The 19512-nt window shown below is 35.4% G+C and overlaps 1 protein-coding gene across 1 annotated transcript in view; it reads right to left on the bottom strand.

Moving 5' to 3' along the window:
- LOC136036103 (synaptotagmin-15-like) overlaps window positions 1-19512 on the bottom strand; it is a 64083-nt gene that overhangs the window by 12052 nt on the left and 32519 nt on the right. The window contains exon 6 of the mRNA XM_065718105.1: window positions 5147-5281. Coding sequence (XP_065574177.1) covers window positions 5147-5281 — 135 coding nt within the window. The remainder of the gene's footprint in view (window positions 1-5146; window positions 5282-19512) is intronic.

Here is a 19512-nt window from a genome sequence, read left to right as displayed (position 1 = left end):
AACATATCTTAGCTTCTAAGCCGTCTTTCTAATGAATTTATATAATTTTTCTCTATTGTAGGAATCGAATATAAGACCCAAGACTTCCTATAATAAAAGAACAATGCGCTAGTCAACTGAGCTAACAAGTCATTGATGCTATTATGTTCTCATAAATAAATTGGAGGCAGTCAATGCATTTGTTTCCCGGTGCTAGTGAACTGGTGTTAAGTGTCACTATATTGTATAAACTTCATTCCGTATCGATCTCTGAATTGGAATTAGATGCTGGTAAATACAATCAGTGAATTATTTCCTGGCTCCTTTTTTGGTATTATTTTGAGAATATGCGCACCACAGTGGTTTGAAATAATTGCTAGGCAGATATATGCTTTTTTTCGTATTCTAATGGTACTTGTCACACTGGTTCTTTTGATAGTCAATACTTTTGGCGTCATTCTGAGAACATGCATACCACAGTGATTTGAGATAATTGCTAGTCAGACATATTTCTTTTTTATACTTTAATGGTACCATACACACTGGTTCTTCTGATAGTCAATGACACTTGTTCCGAATCCAAAAATTGTAACAAATACTGCCGGCCAGATATCCTTTTTGTAATGTAATGATCCCGAGCCCACTGATTTTTCCATTACCGGGCTTACACATTACTTTGGGTCCCCAAATTCCTCTCCAGGGGTCCTAAAGCCCCCTTTTTCGCCCTCCACCCTGCTTTTTTGGACTTAGATTTTTTTTGACTTGAATTTTTTTTGAACTTACATTTTTGTTGAAGTTAAAAAATTTTCAATTTTTATCATGTCTTAAAATGACATGTAATCATTGGTGAAAATAATTTTTGGATTTCTTATTGCAGCTGTCCCCGTGGTACTCAGATCCTGGTCATCGGCAGTACTTGGTTTATTGTATGCTTTCGATCAATATTAATTGTGCACTGGAAGGACAAACGCATGCGTCTTATTTTAAAAAGAAAAGATGAAATATTTCATGAAAGTGTGTCTGCATGATAGAGCTGTCGTAGCAGTGAATGCTGACGCAAACACATATTTGAACGATGAAACAAGCACTAATAGTGACACTTTTGGAAATGTATGAGAGCGTTGTCTTGGCAGTGAGGGATTAGATTTCCTTTGAGTAACGATAACATCAAATATCGTAGTGGTGGATATACCAGAGTAAAATTTCCAGAGATGATTGTGCTTAAAAATAATGCAAGCCTAGTATTCACTTCTTATATATTCTCCTCTATACGCTGAATATTGAAAGGAGAGTGACCCATGGTTTCACTATAAACTTTCGCTTTGGTTTTATTCTATGTTGTAACATCAACGCTGGAAGTTTATTTATAATGTGAATTGTTCTTACTTATTTTTTTTCATGTGTTTAGTTGTTGTTTTTGTGTGTATTATGTTTTGAATAACGACTCTTTTTTCGTTAATTTCCAATGAGAAAGCGTTCCGGACGTGGGACCAAAATATTCGAATATTTTTTTTATTAAAATGATGTTTTATTTTTATTTTTCACTGTTTTATTGAACTTAAAACCCGTTGTTTTTTTGCTTAATTTTCGCTAACGCAAGAGAGTTATATTGTACTTTTTTGGATGTATTACCTTGGATAATTGGTAAATTCTCTATTGGCTGCATTCAGCTCTACCTTTTTTGATCCATTTGCTTTTCCCAAAACCTGCTTGACTGTTTTTTTATGTGAAGAATTTAGACACTATTAATTGCGAAATGACTTATCGATAATAATTATCGAAATATTATCGAAATTACATTTGGCAAATTCTAAGGCTATCCTTTGTAGCCAGTTCGAATAGTTGGTACAACTTGATCGAAGAAAGAAAAATCTTATTAAGTATTTTTTTAAGAATCACGTGGGAAAGCATCATTAAGTGTGGCGTTCATTTTCCCTTTTGAATAAAATGTTGCCGATGCTTCAAAGAAAAAACAAAATGAATTCAAGGTGCATTCACTGAGCTTGTCACATTTCCAAACGTATGTAAAGACAAAATAGGAATTGTCTTGGCAGAGAGTGTCTCTTCACTCTTAGAAATTTAGAAATTTCAGAAATTCAAAATTTCTGTTCACAAAAAAAATATCAAAAAATTTTAAGTCCCTATGTAATTTATGATTTCTGTGTTTCGAGGCCATTCCAAAAAATAGTTTACCATTTTTTATCTCGACATGTCACTTATTTTATTTTGGGTTCAAATACGACCATTAACGTGGTTTCACTTACAAATTCATCACAATTTTATCATTGATATTATTCTGTTCAATGATGGTATTTGATGGTAAACTCTCAATGATGCTATTAACGTCTACCGATGCTTTGCTTTTCATTGAATTGTCTTTAATTTCTTGGTGATATTATCTAACAATACTTTTTTTTATTTTGTAAGATATTTCATTTTCTATTGCCAAATTATTTTTACAGAGGTAATAGTTCCGGCACTGAGACAAGACATGATTTGTAACATTGGCGCAGTAGTAACCCTGCAGTATCTTTCCCTTCGGTTGAATACTTATACTTGAAAGATGGCGGAAAAATCTATCAATAGGTAGCGTGTAGCCCGTACTGTGAGCAAGATCTTGACCCTCGTTGTCAACTATTACTTTTAGACATGCATCATCCTTAAGCAGTGTTACCTCTGGAAAGTTTATTCTAGCATACCCAACGTCAGTAATGTTGAATTGCTTCGGTAGTCTAAAGAAATCTAATCTCTCATTATCGTGACAACGGTCACCTACATTTTGCAGTTCAAATGTTTGTCTTTGTCAGCATTCAAGGCTACGACAATTCTATAATTTTTCCTAACTTTCATGAAGTGTTTCGTCTTCACTTTTTCACCATTGCTATTATTCATTTCAATAATGATATCTGCTGGTAAACTACCAATGATGTTATTAACGTTCAGCGATGCTTTGCTTTTCGCTGAATTGTCTTTAATTTCCATGGTGATTTCTTCTGTCAATGCCTTTCTTATTTTGCTCTTGGTTTCACTGTCTTTTACCAAATTATTTTTACATAGGTAACAGTTGCGACACATAGACAAGATATGGTTTATGACATCGATAGAAGAGTACACTTTTTTCTTCCTGTTACGTTCCGTTGAATGGTAAGACCTGAGAGATGCTGATATTTCATAAACAGGTAAAGTGTTACCACTATTTGTTGGCCCTCGTCATCAACTATTGGCATTAGGCTTGCATTATCTTTAAGCACTATCATCTCTGGAAATTTTACTCTGGTATCTCCACCACTACGTCATTTGATTTTTTCGGTACTGCAAAGAAACTTAATCCTTCACTGCCATGATGGCACTCGCATACATTTTTAATAAGGTTACCATTAGCGCTTGTTTCACCGTTCAAATATTTATCCTTGTGAGCATTCGATGCCACGACGTGTAGACACAACTCTATTATGTAGACACAATCTTAAAATATTCCATCCTTACTTTTTAAGAAGGATGTATGCATTTATCCTTCCAATTCACAATCGATATTGATCAAAAACATTCAATAAAACCAATACTGTTGATAACTAAGCACAGTTTGCCTCGGGGACAGACGCTTAAAAAATCCAAAAACCATGTCCACCAATGATTACATGTCATTTTAAGACGTGGAAAAAAGTTTAAAAACTTTTTCAGTTAAAAAATTATGCTCAAGAATAGGAAAAATTGAAGTGCAAAACATTTCCTCCAAAAAATTTCTAAGTCCCCCAGAAAATTCCAAGTAAAAAAAATAGGTAAAAAAAAAATTACGATGGTGAAAAGTAGGAGGGGGGTACGGAGGTCCCTGAAGGTAACATGGAGATTAAATCTCACGTACAAACCTGGTAATGGAAAACCAGTGTGCTCGGGATACCTGGCCGACCTTAGTCATTACAATTTTTGGAGTCGGAACAAGAATCATTGACCTCCAAAAGAACCAGTGTGTTTGGTACCATTACAGCACAAAAAAGAATATGTGTGCCTAGCAATCATCTCACATTACTGTTCTATGAATATTATTGGAATGATGCCAAAATAATTCATTATCAAAATAACCAGTGTTTCTGGTATCATTAGAGTGCAAAAAAGACTACGTCTGCCTAGGAATCATTTCAAATTACTTTGGTATGCATATTCTTCGGATAATACCAAAAAGGACTCCCGAAAATAATTCACTTATAGTATTTTCAAAATATCAATTACGCAATTAACTTGTTACGCTATAGTGACACTTTACACCAGTTGGCTAGAGCCCAGGAACAAATGCATTGATTGCATCGTACTTCTGCCTAGAACGTACTCCTCAGACCATAATAGCATCAATGACTTGTTTGCTCGGTTGACTAACGCGCCTTTCCTTTACCATAGAAAATTTCTTGTCTCATGATCAATTCTTACACAAGACAAAAACGTCATAAATGCATTGGAAAAGCTGCTTAAAAATTAAAAAAAGTGTCATTGGAAAACAGAACATGTCACCATCTATAACTATAGTTCAAAATAACGCCATCTAAAACTTTGGCTATGATGACAGCATTGGTGGAATCTCCGTTCGTTCTTGTCTTAAAAAAAGTGGCAGTACTAGGATTCGAAGGGGTAGAGCTGTTGCAGGTGGTTGAGAGGGGATACTACTATTAGAATGAACTTTGACTATCTTTAAAATGGCCTGAGAAACAAATTCCTCCGACCCTAAAAGTGTTTTAAGTCCTTGAACTTTTTTTTAAATAATCTTTTTCTGTCAAAACATTTGAGATCTTAGCATATTTATTAGCCAAAAACAAGGGTCTTATATCTTGTAAAGGGCCTTATATCATGGAAACAATTGGCTTTAGCTTAGAACTCTTACTAGGATAAGGATACCACAATTTTATAATTTTGCTTTAGTTTGACCTAAATAGAATTTAGCCGACGAGTCAAAAAGTCTAGTGCTTTGTTAGGGTTGGACTTCAAACATTAGTGTCAACTCATGGATTGGTGTAGGAAGAGGATTTTTCCGACTTTTTGAAATGGAGACACAAAAAAAACTCAAAATCTACGACACAAGAGGGTTTTGGTTTTTCTTGAATTTATTTGTATGAAAATACAACAAAGCTTATTTTAAATTCAAGGTCAAATGGAGCCCTTGACTCTTAGTGCTGATTACCTTTATATTCCGGGCCTGAAGTATAGTCACAGTAATTCGATCGCAAGGTGGTGGAAAGTAGCAAAGTGCAAGTAGAATTTCTGCTGCTTGTAGGGGAGAATTAACGACTTCTTTACTCAAATCTTCTTTAATAACCTGAAAGTATTTAAGACTTTCACCATAAAGATGCTTTTCGATATGTAATTTTTTTTCAATCTGAGTTCTTGATGATATTGTCAAAAAAACCTAATGCTCGTTTTCCTTTTTTAGAAAAATGTTTCACTGAAATTGACCCATTATTATTCAGTAGATCAGACTCCATGAGTTGAAAAATCGAAAACAGAACATTAGCTGTTCTATTTTTTAAAGTATTACCCTTTTACTTGACATTTTGATTCTATTTATGCTTTTTAAGATTTTACTTTCTCAATTTTGTTTTAGTATTCTAAATTTGTCCGAGTTCTGTATTGAGGGTCAACTGGGCCGGTCCTCTAAGGGACCTAAAATCAAGGTAGCTGTTGGCTAGCTTAAGGGCCCAAAGGCATCTAAAGTCAGGATAACAGCTTCCCGATTCTTGTATTCAGTTCAATGCAAAAAAGAAATTAAAGACACGATCATAAATCCCTGCACATAAAGAGCTAAGAAGCTCCATATACTCTTTTTAACAGTAATAATACAGTATTTTCAGCTCTAATAGTTTTTTTTTTTATTAATTTGATTTCAAGGAAACTTTTAAGGAGGTTTCAAGGTCTGGGGAATCCTTTTCCGCTTTAGCAATCATAGAACTTTACATAAGGTAAATTTTGATTTTATAAAACTTATGCTTTTGGTTCTTGGGGGGATCGGAGTGAAGTTAATGCACTAACGTGAAGTTTTCCCCTGTTCACTTAGATCTATATCATTGATTTACTTCTTCCTAGCATAATATTTTTAACAAACAATGATCCCACTTTGCAAATTCAGTATGGATTTACTATATGGTAATATAATTTATTGATTTTTCTGAGCTCCTAAAGCAGCAATTGACATCCCCAATTTCAGAAACAATGTTAGTGTCACACTCAATGCAAATAACTGGGCAGTATTTATAATGCCAATGCAATTTAATAAGTTTCCAATGGAGTGTGAGAAAATAATAAATTGTGTAGAGAATATGACATTTGTAGGGCATTATGAATAATGCTTGAAATCAATTGGTCAATTTGAGAATTTTTTTTTTGATACTTTCAAATGTCTTTACAAATTACATAGACTATGATTGCCTATTGATTTTAATTGACTTGACATCTTGAGTTCATGTTTGCACCCAATTGGATTTTTACAAACTGTTTGCTTACAGATATTTCAAATTTGTCTTTTAGCTCCAAGTATTGCGGTTTCGTGAGAATTTGTGTTTTCTGGCCGTTCGATATACACAGCTCATTCAGCCAGTCGTTTGAAGGACACTTCATATTACTTATATCGGTTAACGACTGTTCCTGAATTTTATTTCTTAGAAAAATAAGCATAATAAATAAAATTGAAAGTCAATCAAGGTAAAAACAATAGACATTCGTCACATATAACATACATAACATCCAAAGAAAACTGCAGAACTATCTAAAAATAACGGAAGATCCTAGGCATAAACTTAAAACAATAAGGCACTCATTGAAAGTGCAATGTGTTACAAGCAGAGCCGTTCCAGGATATTACTCGGGGGTATATTTTTCTGGGGGTTTTACGGACAATAATTTAAAAAAAATTACAAAATGTATTTAATTATTATCGGGGGATTTTTAAGGGGGTTTTAAGAATAAAATAAAAAAAAAAACACATCACAAAGTTATTTAATAATTTATATTTTTACGAGTTAGGCAGACCTTTAAAGAGGGGGGGGGGGTAAATACCTTTCTCTTTGGATACAGCGTTCGCTACAGGCAATAACCCACCAGAAATTGTTGCTGATATTCAAGCGAGAGTTGCATCATACCCATGTTTACAAATTGCGGTCATTTAACCGAAGTGACCAGAGTAATAACAGAAGTATTTATAATTATTGGATACTACCTAACCCCTGCCACGCGTTGCTGTGGCACTGCGCGCCCCAGCAACACGTGGAGTGTCAGCTAGTCCCCCCAGAACCCCCCTTCCCTGACTCCTCCCCCTAACTCCCCTGAAACCACACCCCCTGAACCCGTCTGACACGTGTTGCTGAGGCGCTGCACGTCCCAGCAACAAGTGTGGTGTCAGCTAGTTTTTTTTTTTAGTTTTTTTTGTTCTTTTTAGATTTTTTTCTGTTGTTTTCATTTTTTTAGTTTTTTTAGTTAATTTTGTATTTCTGTGTTTTTTTTTGTTTTTCTGGTGTTTTTTTGAATATATATTATTTGTAACAAAAAAAATAGTAAATTTATATATATATATATATATATATATATATATATATATATATATACATATATATATATATATTTATATATATATATATATATATATATATATATATATATATATATATATATATATATATATATATATATATATATATATATATATATAGATTGTAATAAATTATACTAGATTGTCATATATAAATATGACATTATCAAATTGCCCAATTTCGTTGGCTACTACTGATAATAACTAAGCATTATAAAAACTACCCTAAAGAATGAGATTGACCGTGATCTATATATCAAACAGTTCGTGGTAACGAACTGTAGTAAGGAGCGACCCGGCTCAATAGTAACCAAAACTCTAAAAAATGGAATTTTGATACCAATACCTACATCAAAAGAATCGCATTTTAATGCTGATTTTAAATATATAAGTTTCATCAAGTTTAGTCCTACCCATCAAAAGTTACCAGCCTGAGAAAATTTGCGTTATTTTAGAAAATAGGGGGAAACGCCCCCTAGAGGTCATAGAATCTTAACGAAAATCACACCATCAGATTCAGCGTATCAGAGAACCCTACTGTAGAAGTTTCAAGCTCCTATCTACAAAAATGTGGAATTTTGTATTTTTTGCCAGAAGGCAGATCACGGATGCGTGTTTATTTTTATTTTTTTTTCCCAGGGGTGATCGTATCGACCCAGTTGTCCTAGAATGTTGCAAGAGGGCTCTTCTAACGGAAATGAAAAGTTCTAGTGCCCTTTTTAAGTGACCAAAAAATTGGAGGGCACCTAGGCCCCCTCCCACGCTAATTATTTTACCAAAGTCAACGGATCAAAATTCTGAGATAGCCATTTTATTCAGCGTAGTCGAAAAACCTTATAACTATGTCTTTGGGGACGACTTACTCCCCCACAGTCCCCATGGGAGGGGCAACAAGTTACAAACTTTGACCAATGCTTACATATAGTAATGGTTATTGGGAAGTGTACAGGCGTTTTCAGGAGGATTTTTTGGTTGGGGGAGGGGTTGAGAAGAGGGGGATATGCTGGGGGAACTTTCCATCGATAATTTGTCATGGGGGAAGAAAATCTCCATGAAGGGAGCGCAGGATTTACTAGCATTATTTAAAAACACAATGAAAAAATAAATATGAAAAAGTTCTTTCAGCTGGAAGTAAGGAACAGCATTAAAACTTAAAAAAAAACAGAAATTATTACCAATTTGAGGGGCTCACCTCCTCCTAATACCTCGCTCTTTACGTTAAAGTATTTTTAGTAATTTCAACTATTTATTCTACGGCTTTTGTGATTCTGGGGTCATTCTTAATGAATTGGGACAAAATTTAAGCTTTAGTGTAAAGAGCGAGGATCTGACAAGGGGGCGAACCCCCTCATATATGTAATAAAAATATGAGAATACAAAAGTTCTTTACGTAAGCTAATTTATAAGTTACGTAAATCTTTTACTAATAAAAATATTCGTAAGAAATTAAAAGTTTTAGTTGCCTTTTTAATTGACCAAAAAATCGAAGGGCAACTAGGCTTCCTCCCCCGCTCTTATTTTCTCAAAATCATTCGATCAAAATTATGAGAAAGCCATTTAGCCAAAAAAAAAAAAAAAATGCAAATTTCGTTTTAATTATTCCTCTGCGGAGAGCCAAAATCAAAACATGCATTGATTCAAAAACGTTCAGAAATTAAATAAAAAAAACAAGTTTTTTTAACTGAAAGTAAGGAGCAACATTAAAACTTAAAACGAACAGAAATTACTTCGTATATGAAAGAGGCTGCTTCCTCATCAACGCCCCGCTCTTTACGCTAAAGTTTTTTACTGTTTTAAAAAGAAGAATTGAGAGACAGAGTCAAACTTTAGCGTAAAGAGCGGGGCGTTGATGAGGAAGCAGCCTCTTTCATATACGAAGTAATTTCTGTTCGTTTTAAGTTTTAATGTTGCTCCTTACTTTCAGTTAAAAAAAACTTGTTTTTTTACTTAATTTCTTATTAATATAAAATAAGCTACTAAGATTACTGGGCAACAAAATTAGCAAGTTGTTGCGCCGACTTTTGAAAAAGGAAAAGAAGACTCGACTGAGGCACCAAAGAACCCAATGCATTTTTACCGAACAATTATTTTCTTTCAGTTATTATTTATTTTTATTATTTATTTCATTTCGTTATTATTTTTTATTATTTATTTCATTCGCTTTTATTGTTTAATAAGAAAATAAGCAAGATAGCTATTAGAAAAGTCATGAAAAAATATGAATAGGTAAGCACTTCTAACATTAGAAACTTGCAAAATTTCGGCAGAATAAAATAAAAATAAACTAAAAGACACCCTCTATGCTCATGATTAAACTAATGAAAGATTTCACTACTATTGAAAGGATTTCAGGTTCATTTGTTACAAACAATTTCACTAACGATACGCGGAGTCGTATCTTGCCCATAGAAGGATTTCAACACACATATTTAGACTAGGGGTTAACCTCCGGTAATTCCACAGGCAATCAGCGCGGAAAGATCTTGGCTCTATTCTGCGAGAGAAAACAGAAATTTCTGTTGTGAGCACTAATTTCTGTATCCATTAAGTAATAAAAAAAAAACATGTTTTTATTAACTGCAAGTAAGGAGCGACATTACAACTTAAAACGAACAGAAATTATTCCATATTTGAAAGGGGTTGTCCCCTTTTCCACGCCCCTCTCTTTACGCTAAAGTTTGACTCTTTGTCACAACTCTACTTTTTGAAACAATAAAAAAACTTTAGCGTAAAGAGGGAGGTGTTGAAAAGGGGATAACCCCTTTCAAATATGGAATAATTTCTGTTCGTTTTAAGTTGTAATGTCGCTCCTTACTTGCAGTTAAAAAAAACTTGTTTTTTTTTATTTAATTTCTGAGCGCTGTTGAATTAATGCATGTTTTGATTTTGGCTCACCGCCAATACATAATTAAGACAAAATTCGTATATTTTTTTTTGCTAAATGGCTTTCTCATAGTTTTGATCAAACGATTTTGATAAAAAAGGGGTGAGGGAGGAGACCTAGTTGCCCTCCAATTTTTGGCTACTTAAAAATGCAACTAGATTTTTTTTTTACGAACGTTTTTGTTAGTAATAAACCTGCGTACTTTACGAATTAACTTACGTAATGAACTTCTATATTTGTGTATTTTTATTATGTATATGAGGGGTTTCGCCCCCTCGTCAATGCCTCGCTCTTTACACTAAAGCTTGGATTTTGTCCCAAATCCTTAAGAATGACCCATGACTCACAAAGGCCGTAGAAAAAATAGTTAAAATTACTAAAAATGCTGTAGCGTAAAGAGCAAGGTGTTGAAGACAGACCCCTTATATACGTAATATTTTATATTCGTTTTACGTTCCAATGCTGCTCATTACTTCCAGTTGAAAAAGATTATTTATTTTCTCATTTTTTTTAAATAATGCTAGACAATTCTGCTCCCCCTTCATGGAAATTCTATCCGCTCATGAAAAATTCCTCCATGGAAAGAGCCTCCCACGTAACCCCCTCCCCCCGACTGACCCCCAGCTCAACGCGATAAAGTCCCCCTGAAAACGTCCGTACGCTTCATAATAACCATTACTATATGTAAACAATGGACAAAGTTTGTAACTTGCAGCCCCTCCCCCGGGGACTGTGGGGGATTAAGTTATTGAATTTTCGACTACGCTGAATAGAATGGCTATATCAAAATTTTGATCCGGTGACTTTGGGGAAAAATGAGCGTGGGAGGGGGCCTAGGTGCCCTCCGTATTTTTGGTCACTTAAAAAGGGCACTAGAACTTTTCATTTCCGTTAGAATGAGTCCTCTTGCAACCTTCTAGGACCACTGGGTCGATGCGATCACCCCTGGAAAAAAAACAAAACAAACAAACACCCATCCATGATCTGTCTTCTGGCAGAACATGCAAAATTCCACATTTTTGCAGATAGGAGCTTGAAACTTCTGCAGTAGGGTTCTCTGATACGCTGAATCTGATAACGTTATTTTTGTTAAGATTATGTGACTTTTAGGGGGTGTTTTCCCCTATTTTCGAAAATAAGGTAAACTTTCTCAGGCTCGTAACTTTTGATGGGTAAGACTAAACTTGATGAAACTTATATATTTAAAATCAGCATTAAAATGCAATTCTTTTGATTTAACTATTCGTGTCAAAATTCCGTTTTTAAAGTTTCTGTTACTATTGAGCCGGGTCGCTCTTTACTACAGTTCGTTACCACAAACCGTTTGACATAGGCTCTGGTGTCTGGTATTGACGCAGCACCAATTAATGTCGCGACGATACCTATGTGTTGCTTTTGAAAAATGTTTGTGCAACTGTGTGTCTATATAGGCTGTGGGGCACTGTTACTTCTTACCAAGGAATTGTTTTTGTATGGAATCTATTTAATGAGTTAATTGTAATAAACTATTGTTGTGGGTCTTTTTAGTATGATGTTTTAGTATGATGTTTATGATTTTTAGTAGGAATCAGACATGGCTTATTCTTGTGGGCATGTCCTACCGGGAGGGTATTCTATGACGGTTTTGCTTATATTAGCTTTTTTATTTGTTGTTTTTCTTGTTTTAATAGTTTTGCTTGATTGCTTAATTAAATTCATTTAATTTTTTGTGGGAATTTTAATTTTTCCTTTTGTTTTTTGTGGCCATGGCTCTGTAGGTTTTTCGTGTCAAATAAACTATACTATACTATAAGCTATTACAAAAAGTAATAGGCAAGCTTTTGAATTGAATTCTTAGAACAAGAAATCTATCCTTAGTGGGATTTAGGTCAAATCTTTTTACGATATTTTGTCTTCTGGAAATATGAAATATGAATGCTAGGTTTACGATACCAGAAAAGTGGAATTCAGACAATGTTAATGGCCGAGACCTTGGGAAGCATTTAGAAGTGAATTCTTGAAGTGTTTTTTCAGTTCCTCCCCAGATTTAATTCAGTCAAGTTCTTGTCTTGTGCTTGTTTTCATACCTTTGTATATAGACTTTGCATAATAAATGCATATCTTATACTAAAGAGACACTTGTACCCCCTCCGACGAGAACCTATATATCTGAACGGTTCGGCTACATGCTTATTTATACCAGATGATTACTAAAGTAAACCCAGACACCACCAGAAAGTTAGTAAGGATTTAAACATGAGACAGGTGAGACTAAGGTGCCAAGTACCTTCCCCACTGCATAAGTATCTGAATGGACCTCTCAAGCTCCTGGGCTCCCTCTAGTTACACTTTTTCCAATTACGACTCCATTGACTATAAGTGTACTTCCATTCTAGATCTATCCCCTAGTTCTAAGTAGCTCAGGTCTTGGTCTTATTATGAATAAACTCATAGCCAACTCCAATTTACAGATTTATCTAATACTGCTTTCATTTACTTCGGCACATTAAGCCAGGAAAAGGACACCCAAAATAAGATATGATGAATCGAAATTTGAGAAAATCCAACTGAAAGACATAATACTCCAGGATGTCACATTTAGGAAAACAGCCAAGGCCTAAAAACAGAAAGGATTGGTATAGTAAGAAGCGGCCAAAAATCTTTGTAGGCCACTCCGTAATTTAACAATGTGTTTAGATCGGTACCATTTAGGGCCGAGATGTTCTTTGTTAATGTTTCTGTCTTTTATATTGAGACACAAAAAGAAAGGTTATGTTGCCCATTATTTCTGACTAGCCTCAAGTTTTCTAAAAAAGCAGAGGTAACTGAAAAATTTTTGGAAAAGATCTTTATAATTTACAAATTTGAAGAGATCTTTATAAGTTTTCGTATACCATTTAACTTTTGATTTTTCTGATTTATTGATTTTAAGTAAGTTACCCCCCCCCCCGCATAAAAAAAGACTAAAAATCAAACCCTCTTTGTGACAATTTATCTAATAACTAAAGGAATATTACATATTGTAGACCCCCAATTTGAATAGTTTTTCGAAATCTTTAAGCTCTTGAGTTATATTTGAAACGTATTATGGATTTTGAAGGTTAAGAAAGAGAGATAAATCATCTCGAGTGCTTACAGAGGCTTTTCCAGATAGGTAAAAGACAAATCTCTCAAATTATACCATTATTTTTCCCCCCAGAAATCTGTTTTTTTTTCTTTAACATCATCAGAAACGTATTTTCGCCTTCTAGTGGAGAGCAGTCTTCAGGAGTTAAAATGCAAGTGATGCTTGAAAAATCTAGTTTAAGCAAAAAGTATAAATAAGAATTAACACTGTTTGTCCGTATTGAAAAGGTGAATATCCTTCATCTAAACACATGAGAAGCAGTCTTCAGGAGTCACCATGCAATTGATGCTTGAAAAATCTTGTTTAAGCAAAAAGTATCAATAAGAATTAACGCTGTTTGTCCGTATTGAAAAGGTGATTGTCCTTCATCTAAACACATGAGAACAAATGTAAATATGTGTGGCGCTCTCTGAATATATTACGATGGGAGTTTGGGAGTCCTGGTTGAGCTTCGTTGAAGTAAGGATGCTAGGGCTGTTTTAAAAAAGTTTTTAACATTATTAGTTTTAATTTTCGCATTTTAATGTAAGTTTATTTATATATACATATTTTTTTCTCTCTCTCTTTCTCGTATTGTGCTGAAGACGGCCCTTGGACATAGGGCTGAAATATATACAGAATTGATTTCCACTGCCTTGAAAAGATTTTCTCTATTGTTTCAACTTTGTATTTGTTTGTGATGGAACGTCAGTCAGTCAGGGTTTTGTTTTTCTTTTCTCTTTTTTTTGCATTAAAAATTTATTTCTGCCTGTTCTTAACATTGCAACATTTAAGCATATTTGGGGCCAGAAAAAGCATGAATTTTAGGCTAGTTTTTATTGAATGAAATTTTCTTGATGCTGTAGTGTGCTATTTTTCGTTTTAAATATATTACAACATTTCGAAAGATATACGCAACTATTGTCCTTCTCCAGAGGGAGCTGGTGTAAGAATTGTTGCAAATGTGATGATATGCTAGTGGGCCTAGATAAGTTAGAGATGTAGTAATGGGCCAATCTATTTAGAGACACATAGGGGGTAAGCCTGGAGCTACTAGTTCGTATAAAATGTTAATATACGCAACCGCGCAATATAATTGCACACCTGTAATGGTATAGTACTCCTACGTCATAGGGTTTGCTTGTTACGCCCACACGTGGGACGTTGCGTAATGACGGGGGCACAGGTTGAATGTTACATAATGACAGTGCACACCATGGGTGTTACATAATGACGGTACGGACGTGGATGTTACGTAAGGGTGGGGCCCAAGTGAAATGTTACGTATCGATGGTGCACACATGGGTGTTGTATAATATTTAAAAAAAAATATCAGGATTTAATTTTTATTTCAATATATTCTTCTTTTTTTCTCAAGGAACTTTTATACTCCAAAGATTTTTGTCCTCATCAGGATTCGACAGGGATTCCCCCTCAATGGATTGGGGTGCTAGACGGTTGGACTATGAAAGCCTTCCTAATATTATGAATTGGGGAATAGTTTCTACGGGATAAGCTGTTTCCCAATCATGGAATTCAATGGATTCTTACTCGGATCGATAAGCTATGAATCATGTGTTTCATACCCATTACCCCTGAGTGCAAACCACCTTATGATACATCATAGGAATGTAGTTGCTTGGATCGATAATATCCCTATTGCTGTTCCATGTTACCAAGGCTACGTCAATAAGACAGGTGAATTATCTCGTGATCATAAGGGAGAAAAGAGTTTTAGCGAAGGCATTGTTGAGGATCAATGAACTCTGAACAAACCCAGGCAAGGCGATTCTTCCTGATATGGTCCTGACATTTTGAGGGGGTGCTTCTTAGAGAACTTCTAGAGATGTTTTCTTATAGAATGATATAACTTACTCAAAGTATTCAAAAATTTGTTAGTCAAACTGGGGGCTTAAGCATTACTTTTTATGCAGCAGGAGTCTCTTTATGTAGCAGAAGACACCATTTTGCATTTGGTTATTTCTGAGAGGTCTTAATTGAAACTTCTCATTTCTATTGCTCTATTAGACGTACCTGCAAGAAAAAAAGAAACATATTTTTGCAGTCGGTCATTTCTGAGAAGTTTTATTGAAAATGCCACGTTTTTGAGCCAAGACTATGCATATCACGCCATCATAACAAATTGTGACTGGCCCACCTCCTAGCAAGCAGCTCCAGGGGGGCTTGTTATTACAGATAATTTAGGCCATATTAAGAAGTATTTCTAAGAGGTCTCCTTGAAAATGCCACCTTTCTTTTGCTCTATTAAACACACCTGTAAGAAAAAAGAGACACATTTTTCCATTCCGTTATTTCTGAGAAGTTTTAATAAAATTTCCACGCTTGTTTGAGTCAAGTCTTCTTCAGAACACCATGACAATATGGGACTGGTCCACTCGAGCAAGCGATTCCAGGGAGGGAGTTGTTATTAGAGGTAAATTTAAGCGATATTTAGAGGTATTTCTGAGAGGTCTTAATGAAAATGCCTCGTTACTTTGGCTGAGTTTTAGATTTCAGTCCCTCTCTCAGCAGGAAAAAATACTTTCTCACCTGAACTTTAATCTGTAAAACATGCTATTCCATGCAATTCACGCCACCATGGCAATATGTGGCTGGCCCGTGGCATTCCTGTGATACCTATTATCATTCCTAAGACGTTCTCCCTGATATTTTCTTGAAAAATATATGATTTAGATCCAATTGTTCGTGTTTTCGCAAGCCACCCTTCAACGTGATGCACCAAGTTAATTTACGCTACGGTGCCATTTTGTGACGGGTCCTCTAGCATCCTCTAGAGCCCCTTCATCATTTCTAATAGATTTTCAGATTTTTTTTGTTAAAAATTATGCTTAAAGTCCATTGATTCATGTTTTTCAACTCAACACTCCGTGACACACCATGCCATTTTACGTCACTGTGCAACACTATGGCTGGCCCTCTGGCACCCTCTAGCACCTCTTCATCATTCCTAAGACATTTTCCAGATATTTTCTTGTTAAAAATTATGCATTAATTCAATTGGTCTATGTTTTTGCATGCCAACCGTAACGTCAAACATCATCTTAATTCACACGACCGTGCCACACTACGGCTGACCCTCTGGCACCTTCTAGCATCTTCTAATCATTCCAAAGACATTTTCAAGATATTTTTTTGTTAAAAATATGTATTAAATCCATTGGCTCATGTTTTTACAAGCCAACCCTCTGTGATACAACATGTAATTCCACGTACCACACTATGACCGGCCCTCTAACACCCCTCATCTTTCCTAAGGCATTTTCCAGACGTTTTGTGTTAAACACAATACACTAAATCCATTGGCTCATGTTTTTGAAAGCAACCCCCAAACGTGATATACCATATCAACTCACGCCACTCTGCCACACTACTACTATCCCTTAGGCACCCTTTCATCATTCGTAAGACATTTTACTCATATTTTCTTATTAAAAATCATGTATTAAATCCTTTGGTTCACGTTTTTGTAAGCCAATTCTCTGTGATACACGTCGTTTCACACCACCGTGCCACACTATGACTGGCCTTCTATTACACCTCGTCATCCCTAAGACACTTTCCAGATATTTTCTTGTTAAGCATAATCCATCAAATCCATTGGATCATATGTTTAGCATGCCACCCCCAAAGTTGTACACCATGTCAATTCAAACTAGCTTGCCACACTATGACTCGCCCTGTAGCACCCTGTGACATCCTTCGTCATTCCTAAGAAATTTTCAAGATACTTTCTTGTTGAAAATAATGCATCGATGACTATGGCACCCTTCATCATTCCTAAGACATTTTATAGACATTCTCTTGTTGAAAAACATGCATTAGATCTATTGGTTTATGTTTTCGGAAGCCAACACTCCGTGATATACCATTTCAATTCACATATTGCAACGTTATGACAGGCCCTCTGGCACACTCTGCCAATCCTCATGGTTGCTAAGACCTTTTCAGATATTTTCTTGTTAAAAATCATGCATTAAATCTATTGGTTCATGTTTTTGCAAGCCACCCCCAACGTGATATACCATTTCAATTCACGCCACTGTTCCATACTACTACTAGCTCTCTGGCACCCTATGACGCCCCTCATCATTCTTGTCCTTTTCCAGGCATTTCATGATAAAAATATGATTTTTATCCAATGCTTCATATTTTCTCAGCTCAACACCTTTGCGATACACCATAACATTTCATATAACCCTGCCACACTATGACTGGCTCTCTGGCAATCTCTACCACCCCATCATTATTTCTAACACATTTTCCAGATATCTTCTTTTTAAAATATATGCATTAAATCTATTGGTTCATGTTCTTGCAACCCCTCTAGCATCCTCTAGAACCCCCTCATCATTTCTAATACATTTTTAGATATTTTTTGTTAAAAATTAAGTTTAAAGTCCATTGATTCATGTTTTCACAACTCGACTCTCCGTGATACACCATGTCATTTCACGTCACTGTGCACCACTATGGCTGGCCCTCTGGCACCCTTTAGTACCTCTTCATCATTCCTAAGACATTTTCCAAATATTTTCATGTTAAAAATTATGCATTAAATCAACTGGTTTATGTTTTTGCAAGCCACCTAAAATGATAAAACCTAAACCTAAAATGATACCTTTTATCATTCCTAAGACATTTTCCCAGATATTTTCTTGAAAAATATATGTTTTAGATCTAATTATTCGTGTTTTCGCAAGCCACCCCCCAACGTGATGCACAAAACTAATTCACGCCACGGTGCCACACTGTAACGGGCCCTCTAGCATCCTCTAGAACCCCCTCATCGTTTCTAATATATTTTCAGATATTTTGTTGTTGAAAAATGAAAAATTATGCTTAAAGTCCATTGATTCATGTTTTCGCAACTCAGCTCTCTGTTATATACCATGTCATTTCAGGTCACTGTGCAACACTATGGCTGGCCCTCTGGCACCCTCTAGCACCTTTTCAACATTCCTAAGACATTTTCCAGATATTTTCTTGTTAAAAATCATACATTAAATCCAATGGCTCGTGTTTTTGCAAACCAACACTTCGTGATACACTATGTCATTCCACTCCATCATACTACACACTGACTAGCCCTCTAGCACCCTCTAGCAACTCTTCATCATTTCTAAGACGTTTTCCAGATATTTTCTTGTTAAAAATCGTGCATTAAATCCATTGTTCATGCTTTCACAACCCAACCCTCTATGATACACCATGTCTATTCACGTCACCGTGTCACACCATAACTGGCCCCCTGGCACCCTCTAGCACCCCCTCCATCATTCCCATGACATTTTAAAGATATTTTCTTGTCAAACATGAGGGCCAGAGGGTGCCAGAGGGCCAGTCATAGTGTGGCACTTGGTATATCATGGAGTGGTGGTTTGCAAAAACATGAACCAATGACATTAATATATGATTTTTAACAAGAAAATATCTGGAAAATGACTAAGGTCATTTAGGTAGAGAATGGAGGAGGGGGGAGGTACTAGAGGGTGCCAGAGGGTCAGTCATAGTGTGACGCGGCGATGTGAATTGAGATTGCGTATCACGTTCGGAAGTGGCCTACAGAAAAAAAACAAAAATCTGGAAAATGTCTTAGGAATGACGAGGGGCTGCCATAAGGTACCAGAGGGCTAGAAGTAGTATGGTACAGTGGCAAAAATCGAGATTTTATATCAAGTTGTGGATAGCTTGTAAAAAAAATGGACCAATGGATTTAATGCATGATTTTTAACAAGAAAATATTTGCAAAAAAGTCTTAGAAATGATGAGGGGAGGGGGCGCAAATTCCATTGAAAGGGGGGTAAATTTAACTGATTTTATGTGAGGTCCAGAAAATAAATTTACTATACTACTACCGATACTGGCTGTCAAATATCGCTTTTATCAGACAACCTATTTAACAGCCTACCCAAACAAATACGAAAGAGAATTAAAACGTCATTTTCAGCAGTAAAATCATTGAGTGGAAAAAATTTGCCT

This window comes from Artemia franciscana, chromosome 15 (genome assembly GCF_032884065.1).
Source record: "Artemia franciscana chromosome 15, ASM3288406v1, whole genome shotgun sequence".
In the NCBI taxonomy this organism is placed as follows: domain Eukaryota; kingdom Metazoa; phylum Arthropoda; class Branchiopoda; order Anostraca; family Artemiidae; genus Artemia; species Artemia franciscana.
This window is presented reverse-complemented; position numbering and strand designations above follow the sequence as displayed.